The following is a 17,178-nucleotide window of genomic DNA, read 5'->3' as shown; positions in this document are numbered from 1 at the left end:
TTTTAATTTTTAACTTGATTATTCATTGTATACAACACAATCATTTTCCAAATCACAAAAATGTAAACTAAAGTGTAAATCTTCTAAAATTCCATATATATACTCGTCACATGTGAGATTAAAAATTCAATCAAGAATCCACTTAATTATATAAATATAATTTATTAAGATAATTGAATATATGTCACAATAACAATCTGGAGCCATTACAAAGTAAATATAAATAATGAATAGAAGAAATAACATAAGATATTAAACATTAAAAAAATAGTTCGCGTAGACATATCAATTAAATGTTTGGATCTATTTTAAAAATAAACTTTAGTATTCATTCTCATCATAAACTTATATAGTAATAATACATAAGGGTATAATCAAATCAAGTCGAATCGAATAATGATGTGCTCAAATTTGATTTATTTAGTATCGAGTCGAATCCTAAATTTTATTTATCAAATACTTTGAAGTTCATGATCAGTTAAAATCGAGTTTATATGAACTTTCTAAATTTATATTTATATTCAAAATATTAATAATTATTTTTTTAAAAATAAATTATTTCATTCAAAATAATAAATATATTAATTATTTTCTTATAACAAACAGAGTTAATTAGAGATTTAATACAATTATTATTAATTTTAGTAGATAAATATTTACTCTCTTTTTTTGGACTAAAGATAAATATATATTCTACATACTAATAATTTATACTTTTTCAAGTTGAATTATTTAACGAGCTTGTTCACAAACTTAACGAGCCAAACATTACTAAGTTCAATTTTGGTTTGTTAATTTATTAAAAAAAAAATTTAAACAAACTTGAAGATACTACAAAATCTGCGAACATTTGTTCAGGGCCCCAAATTAATACATGTAGCTAAATACCCAAACTCTAGACGGGAAGCATTATTTAATACTCCGCCTCCGCGGCTCCGCCACAGTGCTGCCTGACTTCGGCCGTCACCGCCGCCGCCGCCATCACGATTAAGGTAACTCATGTTTTCTATATGCTTGTCTTTCAGGTTATATTTTCAGCTGTAAAAGTAATTTCCCTTTATTATCCTAATATTCTGTTAATTCAGTTCTCACTGTTCTTTCTCCTAATTTATCTTTCATTTGAGTTCCTGTGTTTTAAAATTTTCCAATTATTTCTTGAATTCAAAAGTCTTGCATTATACTGTCTTGATTTTTCTATTAGTCTCAATTGGATGGATATATTGTTTCTTGCCGCTTAATTTTCTTTTTTGCTATATATATGTGCATGTATATATAACCTAATTTTAAGACCTTTGCTTGCAAATTTCTGTTTGCATATATTTGTTTTTGTTCATTTGTTGGTGGTGGTTGCATAAGCTATAATCTCAGTCACCAAATGAGATTTGCCAATGTTTCTTGAATCATACCTTTTGAACCCTTTTCTCTGGGGTATTGGAGCTAATACTTCAGGAGTATAACTACAATTTATATGTGAATTTCTCTGTTAAATCACTCTTCAGTTTATATTTGCTTGGAGTGATTCATATTTAAACTTTTCCACCTTCTTCTTTTGGAACTTTGAATTTATTAGTGTCATTTAAATGGTAGTGTTCATGTTTTGAATTAATTAGCAAATTATCTTATCAATGGGACAATCTTCTAATATGTTGTATAATACTTACAGTGGTTAGACAAAATAATGACTGTTTTTCAAGTCCTTGTGATGTTCTGAAATTTTTGAGAGAGATTGTCAGCGGTGTTGTTACAGATTGACTTATGCTAGTCTTAATAAATATTTTTCAGGTTGATGTAGATGGAGTAATGGAGCAAATCACGACAACAATCTTGAAAGAAACAAGAGTTGATAATGAAGAGCAAGATCATAAATCCTGTTAGACCTGTGAGAAACTTTAGAATCCCTCTTAAGATAAAACTGTAGCAGAATTGCTTCTGACCTTATTTCCAAATAGTTAAGTTGTCCCTCCATCCAGTATGGTTAAACACACTTTCAAATGATTGAAAAAGGAATTAAGTTTAGACTCCCAACAGACACAAAATTCCTCACTCAACAATGCAAAGTTCTGAATCAGCTCAAAATATTCCATGCCAACCTTGTGAAACTCCCCTTCTCAGCCGACACGGCCTCTTTTACTTCTCTCCTATCAGATGCTGCAACCTCCTCTAACCTTACCTTGTTCTCATATGCTTGTGTTATCTTCCAAAACCTTCGGTCACGTACTACCTTTCAGTACAATACTATAATTAGAGGATATGTGCAATCCAAGCAACCTGTTAAGGCCATCTTGTGCTACAAAGATATGATGAAAGATGGACTTATTAAAAATAACTACACTTTTACACCTCTAGTCAAAGCTTGTTCCATGGTTTCACAGGAGTCTAGTCGTATAGGTCTGTCAGTACATGCTAATGTTTTTAAAATGGGATTTGGTTCTGACCTATTTATTGCAAGCGCTTTGATTGAGTTCTATGCATTAAATCTTGACATGGGGACAGCAGAAGAGCTGTTTGGCGAAATTCCGGTGAGAGATGTGGTGCTATGGACTGCAATGATTGATGGTTATGGTAAAACGGGAGACATCAAGAAAGCAAGAGCATTGTTTGATAAGATGCCAGAGAGGAACGTGATCTCCTGGAGTGCAATAATTGCAGCATATTCACGAAAAAGTGATTTCAGAGAAGTGTTATGCTTGTATAAAAGAATGGAAGGTTCGGGTTTGAAGCCTAATGAGTCGGTTCTTGTGAGTGCACTTACTGCATGTGCTCATCTCGGTGCATTAGCGCAGGGCTTATGGATACATTCATATGCTAAGAAATGCAGGTATATCTCCAATCCTATTCTAGCTACCGCATTGGTTGACATGTACTCAAAATGTGGTTGTGTGAAACTAGCTTTAACAGTTTTTGAAGAGATTACGGACAAGGATTGCCGAGCCTGGAATTCTATCATATCTGGAGTGGCACTACATGGGGACGCGATGAAATCACTTGAACTATTTAATGACATGGTTCTGAGTGGGACCCGACCAACTGATGCTACATTTGTTGCTGTCCTCACTGCTTGTACTCATGCTAGGATGGTCCAAGAGGGCCTTTCTCTGTTTGAGAGTATGAGTAGCGTCTACAAGGTTGAGCCTAAAATCGAGCACTATGCCTGTGTCGTAGACCTCTTGGCCAGATCGGGTGGGATAGAGAAAGCCGAGAAATTTATTGAAGATAACATCCATGGAATTGGCGAGGGGGATGCCAATGTATGGGGAGCTCTGCTGGGGGCATGTAGGATTCATGGGAAGGTCGATATTGGGAATAGACTGTGGAGAAAGCTAGCTGATAAGGGAGTTGCTGATCACGGGATTCACGTGCTGGCTTATAATATGTACCGGGAAGCTGGTTGGGAACGTGAAGCAAAGAGCGTTAGGAGACAGATTGAGACGAAACGAATGAGGAAAAAACCGGGCTGCAGCGCCGTAGAAGTTGATGGAATTGTGAGAGAGTTTGTTGCTGGTGATGTGTTGCATCCTCAGGCAGGCGAAATTTGTAAGATTCTTGATCTTTTACTGTGTCATGTATCGGATCCTATAACGTTGTATGAGTATGATGACAGCACTAGGTGATGATAAAGTCCAGTTTCTCTATATGATTGTCAAAACATTTCATTTTTTCCTAGAAAAGAAAATAAAATGTCAAGATTGAATTGCGTTATTCATCCCTGGCTCTAGTATTTTAGGAGGCTAGCTAGTTAGTTTCCACAGCTGCTTCCTTCTCTTCTCTTCGTGTTGGTATTCTACTTCAATGATGTTTTGTTTTCTGTTGTTGGTGTCAACTTATTGCAATTATTAATGTATATGAATTGATATGTAAATTTACACAAAAACTTAGGTACAACCAAGTGTACCGTACAACTGAGTTGCACTGCATCCAAAATAGTACACGGTTTGGGTCAGGTTGCGGGTTCGAATCAGGGTACGGGTCAGGATCTGAGTGAGGATGTAATCCGATTGTACAATACACTTGATTGTATCCAAGACTACCTCATAAATTTATATATAGAGCTAAGGGCAGGGTCTCCTTACATTTTGAGGGCTCTAGGTGAAAATGAAAAAATGGGTCTCTTCACAAATGAAACTTCAATAATTTTGTATCAATTCGCAATAGTATATGATCGTTTTACATGTTTGCGTGGTTATGTAATTTCAATATTAGTTAATTATAAAGTGTAATAAATCAAAAAATAATGATTAAATAATTATTGAAATAATTTAGATCTTTTAATATTTTGAGAAGTAAAATTATCAATAATGTTTTTCAAGATCAAAGGTTTTCAATATATTATTTTTTTCAATTAATAAAATTGCTAGCTCATCAAACTTTTTCGGGACATAGTAGAACATATATTTCGATGATGATTTGTGTTTTGACAAATCCTATATAAAGATTAATTGCATATATAAATTATCGTATGTTCAACAAATTCTCGTTTTGCACATGCTCGGAACAAATTTGTATCCTAATTTCATTAAGAATAAGGGCTTGACGACGTCAAATGTAGCCGCGTCATAGGGCCATATTTTGCATGTGGCCCACAATCTCTCAAATGTGTGGCCTTCTTTCTTTCTTTATTTTGGGCATTTCTCTTCTATTTTTGGCTTCATCTCATCTCACTTTAAAACCCATACACCACCTAAATTATAAATAGCCCTCCCAACTTCATTTCTAACCTTCTCATCACAGTTACTTTTCTAGATTTCAAACGTTTTTTGAGAGTTAGAGAGAGAAAGTGAGGAATTGAAAGCTATTGGAGGAGTAATGAAGAGAAGATTCAACATTGAAGGCCAAGATTAAAGAATCCTCCTTTGGATTCTTGCTTTCAATTACGATTTTATTTGATTCTAGTTATTTTGTGCTTATGAACATGACTATCTAAGTATTTATTCTAGGGATTATAGTAGCTGACTTTGAATTTAGTCAATTGAAACTTCATTCATTTTTTTTAACCATTCATTCATCTTCTTGTGTTGTTGGTTAGAGAAGTAGAAGAAAACAAAATGATGAGTAGAAAAGGAAAGTTGTTTTTTAAAAAAATCATTACTAGAAGAAGTTAGTTTTAAATATTTATTAAATAATTAAACATACGTTCTTATATATTTCATATGTCCCACTTATAATGACACAATAAAAATTGACATGGAGATTAAGAATAACGTGTTTAGAGTGCAAAGTGAATAAGAACCACTTCTTTAATGTGTGTAGAGTCAGTAGAGATTACATATTATTTTTAGCAAGTGTTATTATAAATGGACAAACTAAAAATAAAAGTGTGCTCTTGTAAGTGGAACGGGGGAAGTATTTAAATATTCATGCATTAATAATAAATAATGTAAATACTCGTTAATTATTAATATAGAAATGCCCATTAATTTAATTCCAAATTATTGTTTAAAAAATAATTATAAAAATTATATTTTATTTAAATTTAAATTTTAAATTTGTGAAGTCTCATAAAAATCGATGTATAATTTAAATTGTATTACTTCATTTATATTCTGAGTTGTCAAAGTCTACTGAGATTGATGTGGAGTTCAAAATTAGTTAAACATAAAAGAATGTATTATTTTATTTAAATTTTGAATTGATGGAGTCTTATAAAAAATCAAGGTGAGATTCAAATTTTATTTGTTTAAACAGTTGTACTATATATATTCTTTTATTTAGATTTTGAGTTGTCAAAGACTTACCAAAAATTGATTTTCAAGTTGTATATTATATTTAAATTTTTTGAATTTTGTTAAGTTTTATAAAAATTAATATAAAATATTATTTTAATTAATATTTAAATTAAAAATAAAAAAAATATTATTTAAATCTATTTTATATAACAACTTTTGATTTGAAATTAATTTCATAATTGAGGTATAATTTTTTTATTTTAATAAAATTGAAGGTTTATTTGTATATTATATTTTTTTTTTGTTTCTTTCTTCATCTTCCTAATTAATTTTTTTTCCCTCTAAAATTGTGAGATTTGGCTAATTATAAAATATTTGATATGCTTATCAAATTAACGATCACAACAAGAGGTATAATTTTATATAATTTATATAAATATTAAATGTAAAATATAAAAGTCATATGTATTCAAAAATTAAAACTTAAAAAAAATTATTTCTTCCCTCTCCTCTTCTATTGAATAACTCTATTTCTCAAAAAAAATTACTTATTTTATTTTCTTAATTTCTGTTGCTTTTTCATAATATCTATTTTTATATTATGAATTCTTCTTCTTCTTCTTTTTTATCTTTTTGTATATTCCACTCAAATTATATATTTTTATAATATTTATAATTTTTTTATATAATAATAATTTAGTTTATATATAAAAAATCAACATGTGATTTCTATAGATTTAATGATTGAATAAACGTATATAAAATTGATTATATTGGCCCACCAACCTTCTACTTCACTGCCGAATCTGATCGAATATTACTTCTCCGACTCTTATTTTCTGTAGCCAAAACAACACAACCAAAAAAGAATAATTTTTCAGCATTCTAATGGCGGAGGCCAAGCTTTTTGAACTTAACAATGGCACTATGCGTGTAATCGTCTCCAATTACGGATGCACCATCACCTCAGTCTTTGTACCAGACCAAGATGGTATTTTCTGCATTTAGTTCGAATAAAAATCCAATCTTTTTTCTCTTTTTCAAGTATTTTTGTATTGATGTTTTGGTTTTGGATTGCTGAAGGGAAATTGGCCGATGTCGTTCTTGGATTTGACACAATTGAGCCATATCAGGTCACTGAATTTTTTATTCAAGTTAATATAGTATTATTCAAATTCCATTTTAACTATTGTCATATGGGTTTTTGAATGATTGCATGTCATCATGGATTTGAAGATACCTTGTTCTCTGTTGAGAATCTATGTGTGTGTGTGTGTGAGTTTTGTGATTGACTTTAAATTGCTTTTGTCTTGAAAGGTGCTTCTCCTTGAACTTTTTTCTTTATTGTATATGCTTTATTCATTTAGTTATTATTATGATTCTTGTTAGGCAAAAATTTGTGTGCATCTGCCCTACTTAAATCCAGTTAGGGTTTATTAATCTCTAATTAGAGTTTTTAATCCCAATTAGGATTTATTAATCACAATTAGGATTTAATTAGGATGGATGGAGTGTGCCTCTTCTTCTTATTGTTGGTTTATGTGCAGAAAGGTGCTGCTCCTTACTTTGGATGTATCGTGGGTCGGGTGGCGAATAGGATCAGAGATGGGAAGTTTACACTCAATGGAGTTGAGTACTCATTGCCTATTAACAAGCCACCCAACAGTCTCCATGGTATCCTCACCATTTATTTTCACTTCTTCACATATATATGTTGCTTACCGCGTCTCGCCTTTTATGCAATTCAATCGGAAATTTGATTCTATATCATTTTGCTTCTATATGTTATCGGTACTAGTTTTGGAAGTGAGAAGAGTTATAGTGCAAAAGATGAACAAGGTTTGGTTTGGTTGGTTTGGAACTCGTAGTTGGTATTCTTGGTTACTCGACTTATCCCTTAAAAAAATGGAACATAATTTCTATGGACCTCATCTATTGATTGGTGTAGTTTGTTTTGTGAGAATAATAATGGAGAAACCATAGTGATCGTAATTTAGCTTGTGATCAAGAACGAACTAAGGGTAAGAAGAGTTCAGAAATAAGGAGTAAATGATCAGTTTAGTATACTATTGTTCACTTATTTGATCTAGTTTATAGCCTGCAAATTCTTTTCTTTCCCAAAATCATAGGAATTGTTGTTACCTATCATTTTAATTCTTCCTTGGCCCTCTAATTTGGTAAAAGTCATTCCTCCCTGCGAATTTCCTACATGAGTAAATGGTCTACAGCAGTGGTTCCTCCTCTGTGCAGGACCCTTGTGCCGTTTCTACAATGAATACAAAGTTCAATGTTTTCTTTATCTTTGTCGTGCTCCTTTGTAATATTTCATGGTTGTAAAAAAGTTTGCTAGAAGGGTGTGAGGGGGTGGGCGGTCGTAAATTTTGATGTCAGGTGCCATTTTCGCATTGTAGGATATCAATGTTGTTATTTTCCGAGGGTGTTCTTGGACAAAAAGATTTAGAGTTGAGGAGAAGTTTGATAAAAGAAAAGAAGTTTCAAATGCCTCCAAATTATATGGATTACATGAACACCACCATCTCCAAGAAGATATAGCATAAATGTCCAAACAAAATCAAGACTTGAAACCCATTCCTTTCCCTCCTTCATATATAGGCCCTTCAAATATATAACGAGAGGACAGGTCGCGTTTGTATTTTTTACTGGTTGAACGGAATTTTATAAATTAATTAAAAACTGGGGTCTGCTTTAGTCCAACTAGAAATTTCAAATTTTGACTTGATTTTATATTTCTGTGTCATTTTCCTTGAAGGTGGGAACAAGGGATTTGACAAGGTCATCTGGGAAGTGGCTGAATATAAGCAGGGTGATACTCCATCAATTACCTTTAAGTATCGCAGTCCCGATGGGGAAGAAGGTAACGAATGCATTAGAGTCGACTGCGTTAAACCCCTTCACCTTATTACCCACACATACATTTTCACTTATTTTATCATCTGCAATACAGGCTATCCAGGTGATGTTTCTTTCAGCGCGACGTATACGCTCACATCCAAGACTACAATGAGGCTCGACATGGAAGGTGTGCCGGAGAATAAGGCAACACCAATCAGCTTAGCACAGCACACCTATTGGAACCTAGCCGGTCACGAATCTGGAACAGTTCTAGATCATACTATTCAGATATGGGCGGATCACATCACTCCCGTGGACCAGAACACCGTTCCAACCGGTGAGATCATGCCCGTCAAGGGCACACCCTTTGACTTCACTACTGGAAATAAGATTGGCACCCGTATCAACGAGGTTGGTATAGGCTACGACCACAATTATGTTCTCGACTGCGGGGAGCAAAAATCGGGCTTGAAGCACGCTGCAAAGTTGAAGGATCCTGCTAGCTCAAGGACTCTTGATCTATGGACCAATGCTCCTGGTATGCAGTTTTACACTGCGAATTATGTGAACGGCGTTGTTGGTAAAGGTGGTGCTGTTTATGGAAAGCATTCGGCTGCGTGTCTCGAGACGCAGGGATTTCCGAACGCCATCAACCAGCCGAACTTCCCTTCCGTCGTCGTCCAACCAGGAGAGAAGTACAGCCATAGCATGCTGTTTGAGTTCTCAACCGAGTAGGGTAAGCCATGTATTTTCAAGTGTATCCATATATAACAACTATCAGTTTGTTTTAATCTTAACAGTATCAGAATTGTGCTAAAAATAAGTACATCAGTACATATGGCCTCTACTTTTTATTTGGGACTGAGTGATCAAATTTGACATTTGAACTGCAGATTTTGCTAAGCCCCCTTATATATTCATTTTGTATATAGGGTGATTTTTGTATAGCTTGCAAAACATTAGTAAATTTGTCATTTCAGTGACATCCAAACAGTGATGATCTAACATAGTGAGGTTCGGGGTTCAAACTCCATGGTTTCGTTTCCCATGTCAAAAAAGAAAAGAAAAGAGAGGAAGAAGTTGAGCCCAAATTAGAAGACGTAGGTAAAGATCTGATCTTTAGCTACGAGTTTTTCACTCTACCGCTAGAGCTGTTTTCACTATGTTTATCAATGACTTTCATCAATTCAATTATTTAATAAAAAAAATAATTTCTCTATTCTTCACGTACATAACTTATAATTTAATTCAATTCTATAAATTTTATCCTTTATCAATGACCCACTATAATCTAAATATATTTCTTTTTTCATTATTTATTGTTGTATTTTTAATAATAAAATAACAAGTGAAATTATTCTATTTGATAAAATAGGTTATTGGATAAGTTGGACAACATCTTTTTTCTACAATTGGCTACTCATAATAAATTATTTTATCTTTCTTTTTTATCAAATCTTTTGTCTTATTGAGAGTATTATTATTATTATTATTATTATTATTATTATTATTATTATTATTATTATTATTATTATTATTAATCCATCATTTTTTTGAAGGGAAAAATCCATCAATTATTATTATTAATCCATCATTTTTTTTCTACAATTGGCTACTCATAATAAATTATACAGCACTTACTTAATATTGAAAACACATTTAGGCCAAAAAATACTAGATTTTTTTGATAAATTGACGTCGTTATAGACACATGCACAAATAACCAGAACAATTAGGGATATTTTAAATTGCTACATATTAACACATCGTGTCCTAATTTTGAAATTATAATTACGGTAAAATGGTGAGATTTTTCTGGCAATTATCCATCTATATATACATTTTCACAAGCAAAGATACGAGAATTATCTACCGTAGATAAAAAAATGCATTATCCATCTATATATACATTTTCACAAGCAAAGATACGAGAATTATCTACCGTAGATAAAAAATGCTTTCATGAAATAGTACTAATTTAAATAACATTTTTATAAACTCAATACTAATCACATATTCCATCAAACATCAATCATCCATCGTAAAAGGGGACAACCGAGTTTCCCATACGTGAAATCTACATGAGAGCAATATTGGAAGATCAGCCTAATGCAAATATCTATACAAATGCTTTAACAACTCTTAACCTCCTATGTTGCTCAATACATTTGAAGAAGCCATGTTCCACACGCCCAATCTTTTTCACGAAAATGATAAATAAGTTAGTGTATTGATCAGAAACAGAAGAAACAGTTGAGGGAATCGGTTTGAGTTCACTTCACCTTGTTAAACCAATCTCATGCTGTGCGAACCAATTCCAGTGGCACGCTTTCGATTGCCAGCTAAATTTAAACAAATGTAAAAGGAAATAAGTTGAGGGCGGAAAAGACGAACATTCTGAGTAAGAACGAAGCATGCAGTTACGGAAATTACACTGAGCAATTAGGTGCATACCCATGGTTTAGAAGATATCGGGTCAGCTTTTGCATGCTTCTTATATAGATCTGATGCGAAAGTTATCACGATGCTCAGCTTGAACTCTATTGAAAATGGACTGAAAAGAGAACTTCCATTAGTAACTACAAATTGCCATATTTATTCATGGTTTGAATTATAAACAGCCTAAAGATTGATTTATAACTTCTGCGAGAGGGTGGAGGGAGTATGAAAAAAAAGAGAAACCTATGGCGTGAAAACCAGGATATTGCCTGTTATTATGGAGTTTACAGGAGCAAAATCCTAGAACTTTTAAGATTGAACTAGTGAACGCCAACATATATTCTAAGCCAAGAGTGCACTGCAGAATTCAACTGCTCATCAGAAGAATCGACAATGGAGTAAAAAAGATATATATATATATACACACATAAGCAAACACGCTTTCAGATCATAAGAAAAATGGCGTTCCTTAAAGTTCACAGTTTTATGAATTGAGAACTCTTTCTGAGCCTTGATTGACTGTGTCAGCAATCAGCATAAGGATGTTAAATTATGACCACTTTTCAGATTTCAAGTATAATACTCCCTCCGTCCCACAAAAACATGCAGCACTTTTGGTGGCATGGGTTTTAAGATGAGTGAGTTGTGAGTGGAGTGGTGGGTCATGAGTGGTTTTTTTGTGAATAAGTTGAGAAAATAGAGATTAAAAAATAAGGGGTTTTTGGTGGGGTAGTGCCAAAAGTGGAAAGTGTATTTTTTAGGAACGTACCAAAATGGCAAATTGGGCAATGTTTTTGTGGGACAGAGGGAGTAAAACATAGTATTATTCTATATTGAACAAACTAATTTTCAAAAACCCCAAGCAATCAACAGCAAGTGATTAGCACTCTTGAGTTAGCAATAAGATATCAAACATCAATTCAAAGGAAATTTCTGCATTCAAATGCTTACCCAGCAAAAGTGGTCGGACATGTCAAAAGACGAGGAAGAATGATGTAAATGGGCAAAGTCATGCCACGACAAACATCCCCGTCTGCTATCTAACAAGGGAAAGGACCATTGATAAGAGCGCGTCACCAGTTAACTACAATTGAGTAATCAAGGAAAAGCGGGAATGCCTGAGTTTCTTGTATCACAGATGACTCAGTCGCTATCTTTTCTCCAACCAAAATTGACTCCACTCTAAGCAAGTGAATGTCAATGGATCGAATAGGAACAGCAGAAGTTTCAACAGTTAGCTCTCCATCAATAGGATCTGATAAAGAGCACTGAGTGCATATTCTTCCAGTAATCCGAAAACCACCTATTTTGATTAGTGTATGTGATTAAGGGTTCAAAATATGGGGAACTTCTAACAAAACCGAGATGCATAATATTGCTCAGTCACATCTTAGAGAAACAATGTGAGTGTGTGTGTGTGCGCGCACACGCGCATGTGAGTGTCAACTGCTTCTAGAACATATGTTTCAATGCAGCTTTACCTAATGAAAAAGATAAGAAGGAGAAAGTGGAATCCCTGGATTGATGTTCAATTTCAATATTGACATAGAGAGGTGTATATTTCAGTAGAAACTAGAGAGAACTCATTAGAGCTATTTCTTCATTGGCAGGCAAGCATCATAAACGCAAGTATTATAACTGGTTTCTCCAGCTATTTTTAGTTCCCAGCATTTAAGTTAATGCATGTTTCTGTAAAGGCTGAGGTATAGAGTACACCACATTGTTTTACAAGAACTTATATGTTCAAAAATTCCTTCTCAAATTCTTTAAAATTCCATTCATATTCATATCTGACTTAATAAAATAAGTTATCACTGGTGAAGTAAATTTTTAATAGTTTTTAGATTAAACTGAGGACTCTAGAAATCCGAAGCTTGACAATAAATCACGAAACAGAAAATAACAGGTAACTTAGAAGACAATCACAAAAGTTTCTCAAGTCAACTACGGTAAGTACCTGAAATTCTTATGTAAGATTAATATCTTTCAGATGAGGTCATTCATCCAAACAAAGCAAAAGGTAGAGTTAAGTATCATAAGGATGAAAAAGTATATCTGAGTGACATTATCAAGCACCTTCCTTTCTAGTTTAAACACAAAGAAGGAATGTTGAAGAAGGCACGCACGAATAACTGAATAATGTTAAGAGTGAAAGCACATGCGAATAACTGAATAAACTGGAATTGAAAAAACACCGCACAAAAGGAGGTTCACATGAATTAATCCTGCCACAGCTAAAACGCTGTTCTTCAAAATCAATTAACACAACCAACTTTTATAAGTAATTTGCTTCTATGGCCCATTGGATAGCCTTATTTAAAAATCAAATTTTTAAAAAAAAAAAAAAAAAAAGGCTAAATAGTCAAATCTATCCCAAACTATCAGTATTTTTTATTTTTCTATATTTATCCTGAACTATCGACTTTGACTGATTAATACTTAAACTATGGGAAACTATGCAAAGATGGAACCTGATTTCAGTTCAGGAAGTAATGTGTGCCTTTGTGTATCCTGCGTAATATAGAAGATGACCATATCTGGGGAAATCGGTTTCTGCGGAAGATTATCTGAGACAAGGAATTAAAAGATAAATCAACATCTTCACGTACGGGCAAGTGTAGGTTAAAAACACATGGGCATTGGGATAAATGCGAACCTTTAGCACTCTCAACAATGTATTCTATTGTGGCTGACAAAGGCTTGTGTAAGTATCCTCTCACTATGTCAACAGTTACCAGATACTGTGATGGCATTTGTTAAACATAAGCATGTGAATAACTCTTTACCATTAAGAGAAATTAACTAAAATAGCCCATGAAGTAAAAAGTAATTACATAAAAAGATTTAGTATTATTACCTGGATGCTGATATTGCCTCCATGAAAGGTTTCATAAAACCTCCCAAGATTCTTTTCTTTAGGATCTTTCAAGATCACAGAAAATGGTATCTAGAAGATGAAAACAAAATTAAATATTTTATAAATGAACATCAAAACATTATGTGAGGGAATCAACAAATCATTATCAAGAGTATGTTGGGAGCACCATGTGCATATATTGTACTTCTACAAAATTAACTGTAATGTAAAAATTCATTTAAAAATACTAGCCAAATCACAACAAGATTCCTAACAAGCGCTATGCTCATATGATCTGATCAACAAATCCATCATCAGTACTGAAACACTACTTTTCAGGACTCTTTGCCTCGAAGATTTTAACAGAGGCATCTGGAGCATTATTAAGTATATCACCTTTTATGTGTTGCATGTATAATCTTAGAAAGGGCCATCAGCAGCAACTAATGCTACGTGTATTAGTGAACATTGGTGACAAATCATATATGCTGACATGTTGTCTACAAAATACTTACAAAAAGAAAAGAAAAGAAAAAACCGTTGAAGCTATGAAGTATAATATATTTAAGCACATGAGCAAGAAGTAAAACATCCTTCTACAAGATTAGAAATGTACTTGTAACATCATTACTAGATTGATCTCATTGCAAATCCTTCAATCTATTTTCGAAATGTCATTCTAAAAATACCCTTGACCTTGCAAATATAGCAAACGTTTAACCCTCTAAATTCTCAGAACCAATAACAACATGAAAGCAAGAAGATATTCCCTTTCCATTTAGAGATATGTCTGTCGTCCTGGATTGACACCCTTGTAAATTGATTTACTATAGTTTAACTGACTTCCGAGTTTCGTCTTTTTTTTATTGTCATCCTCCTTTTTGGCTCATCATAGTTGAATATTGACTCAAGACGGTGCACAGAGTATATCTTACTTGTCTAAATATCATATACAAGAAATTTCTATAAACTTTTACAGACTTGGAGCAGTAGGCACAACTAGAAGTGGCTCACCAGGTATACATTTAGATAGAGCTTTCAAAATTATGCAAGACCAAATATGATGTGATACACCCCTCATCATACCTCAGTCGTACCTGATCCTATCTTTCCAGATGATCGGATATCAACAACCTTCTTCCTGCTCAGGCATGATCAAAATCAATAGTGAAAGCAAAGCACTGGGGGAAAAATAATATAAACCGATCAATTTAGTGGAAATTACTTCTCGTCATAGAAATAAAGTTCCATTTCATAATTCAGTGACCCAAGAAGTCATTACATATATATACGTAAAACCCAAAAAATGAGAAAGTGCTTGTTTGAAGTGCATAGTAATCAATGTCCAAACCATGTACCTCGAGATTTATAATTTAACAATCAACTTTTACACACCTAAATTGAGTTGCAGACATAAGAAGAGGAGGCTTACACAATTGGAATTGGCTTAATGACACCGTACAGGGACTCAATAACTCCAGCTGATCCGCCACGTACCTAAAATTCACCAATAATCTCAACGTAATTCCTTGGAAAAACCTAACTAAAGGATTAGTTTATTAACAATAAGGAATTTAGCACAAAAAAAGTAGAGAGCTGAAACCCATAGCATTAAGGAAAAGAGAAAAATGAAAACCTGCAAATTGACAGCGCCATTAAGTGTTAGGCGAATGGATTGGTAGGAGATTGAAGAATTCAGCGTCGTGATTACCTTTCCTTCAAGGAGTTCCTTCATATATCAACAGTTATTCAGCTCACAAACAAATTATTGAAAAAATCATACATGAATTTTTTTTTTTTTTTTTGATAAGGAAAATCATACATGAATTGACAAATAGTTTATATACACACACATATGCATATTGGAGAGAGAGAGGGACTGACATCGTGGCGATAGATACGGTTGAATCGAGAGAGTTTGATCTCAACTGACATGACTCTTGCCGGAATATTCGACCCTCACTCAGTTTCTCACCGGCACTCCTGCGGACAAAGCTGCTTCTTCTTAACATTACAAAAATTAATTTATAAAAAAAAATTACAAAAATTAAAATATATATACATAAAAAAAACAACGGTTAGTAGCAGGAAAATACACGAATTTCACCAAATTTGCATTTTCTACATAACCTTAAAAAATAACTTCATAATACATAAACTTTTGAGTTAATTGAAATTTGCACACAACGAGAATTTCGATTTATGATTAAAGTTTACCGGCAACGACGTGGACTATTATTTAAGGGTTAAGTACCAAATACCCCCAAACGTTGGGGTCCCTATCGCGTATAGGACCCTATAGTCAGAGTAGGCGCTGTTTACTACCTCAACGTGGCTAAACCTAAGCAAATCCCCCTACGTTTTAACACCGTTAAAAAAAAAAATTATATTTTTAATTAAGATGGTCTCTCTCTCTCTCCCCCCCATCGAGCATCCTTTCCCGGCGAGAGAACATCGCCCCTCCGTCGTGGTCTCCACCTTCCTAGACGACGCTAACCCCGTGGAGCCCGCCGCAGCCGGTCTGGCCTCCCTGGCGGCGCCATTTCCCGCACCCACGATATTCAATTCCCCACCAAAGTGGAGGATGATGGCACCGCTATCTGGAAAGACTGCTTATGACAACCAACGCAACCTCCACCTCCGCCTCTACAAGCCCCGCTCCACCCCCGCCGCCGCCCTCCCCATTCTCTACTTCTTCCATGGGGGTGGTTGCCCCACCACCACACTTGTTGCCTCCGCCTTGCCTCCGCCCTGCAGGTCATGGTGGTGGCGCCTGACTACCGGCTAGCGCTGGAGCACAGGCTCCCCGCCGTAGAAGATGTGTTCAGCTCTCTCAAGTGGCTGCAGCAGCAGGCTCTGCTGGCTGACGGCAGCGGTGATGAGTGGCTGCGGGAGGGAATTGATTTCGGGAGAGTGTTCGTGGTGGGTGATTCCTCCAGCGGGAACCTGGCCCACCATCTGGCGGTGGAGCTCCGTCGTGGATCGCTGGAGTTGGCCCTGGTTAGGGTGCGGGGCTACGTGCTGTTGGGGAGGCCGGACCGGTTGCGGCGGGCTCCACGGGGTTAGCGTCGTCTAGGAAGGTGGAGACCACGGCGGAGGGGCGATGTTCTCTCGCCGGGAAAGGATGCTCGATGGGGGGAGGGGGGAGAGAGAAAGAGAGACCATCTTAATTAAAAATTTTAAAAAAATTAATTTTTTAACGGTGACTTAACGGTGTTAAAACGCAGGGGGGAGGGGGTTTGCTTAGGTTTAGCCACGTTGAGGTAGTAAACAGCGCCTACCCTGACTATAGGGTCCTATACGCGATAGGGGCCCCAACGTTGGGGGGGGGGTATTTGGTACTTAACCCATTATTTAATGTAGGTG

At 34.7% G+C, this 17,178-nt stretch overlaps 3 protein-coding genes and 1 pseudogene across 4 annotated transcripts; 3 read left to right on the top strand and 1 right to left on the bottom strand.

Moving 5' to 3' along the window:
* Positions 1-840: 840 nt before the first annotated feature.
* LOC130987766 (pentatricopeptide repeat-containing protein At5g48910-like) lies at positions 841-3,699 on the top strand. The gene is made up of 2 exons (XM_057911428.1): positions 841-992; positions 1,783-3,699. Exon 2 carries the CDS (start codon positions 1,992-1,994, stop codon positions 3,609-3,611), a length of 1,620 nt encoding a protein of 539 aa, XP_057767411.1. The 5' UTR covers positions 841-992; positions 1,783-1,991; the 3' UTR covers positions 3,612-3,699.
* Positions 3,700-6,401: 2,702 nt separating this feature from the next.
* On the top strand, positions 6,402-9,408 carry LOC130987764 (uncharacterized). 2 transcript variants are annotated; one of them, XM_057911425.1, is made up of 5 exons: positions 6,402-6,654; positions 6,747-6,796; positions 7,211-7,337; positions 8,434-8,538; positions 8,629-9,408. In XM_057911425.1, the coding sequence occupies exons 1-5, from the start codon at positions 6,552-6,554 to the stop codon at positions 9,249-9,251; spliced, it is 1,008 nt and encodes a 335-aa protein (XP_057767408.1). In that variant the 5' UTR covers positions 6,402-6,551; the 3' UTR covers positions 9,252-9,408. The 2 variants fall into 2 exon arrangements, with proteins under 2 accessions (XP_057767408.1, XP_057767407.1); XM_057911424.1 differs by having other exon boundaries at positions 6,436-6,654; positions 8,434-9,408.
* A 1,076-nt stretch (positions 9,409-10,484) lies between these two features.
* Positions 10,485-15,916, bottom strand: LOC130987765 (uncharacterized). The gene is made up of 12 exons (XM_057911427.1): positions 15,697-15,916; positions 15,449-15,541; positions 15,245-15,309; positions 14,899-14,953; positions 13,813-13,902; positions 13,612-13,696; positions 13,427-13,522; positions 12,074-12,258; positions 11,907-11,995; positions 10,971-11,070; positions 10,799-10,858; positions 10,485-10,713 (listed from the first exon to the last, which is right to left on the bottom strand). The coding sequence occupies exons 1-11, from the start codon at positions 15,745-15,747 to the stop codon at positions 10,814-10,816; spliced, it is 954 nt and encodes a 317-aa protein (XP_057767410.1). The 5' UTR covers positions 15,748-15,916; the 3' UTR covers positions 10,485-10,713; positions 10,799-10,813.
* Positions 15,746-16,878, top strand: LOC130990034 (probable carboxylesterase 15; annotated as a pseudogene).
* The last annotated feature ends 300 nt before the right edge of the window (positions 16,879-17,178 follow it).

This window comes from Salvia miltiorrhiza, chromosome 6, assembly GCF_028751815.1.
Source record: "Salvia miltiorrhiza cultivar Shanhuang (shh) chromosome 6, IMPLAD_Smil_shh, whole genome shotgun sequence".
Taxonomy (NCBI): domain Eukaryota; kingdom Viridiplantae; phylum Streptophyta; class Magnoliopsida; order Lamiales; family Lamiaceae; genus Salvia; species Salvia miltiorrhiza.
This window is presented reverse-complemented; position numbering and strand designations above follow the sequence as displayed.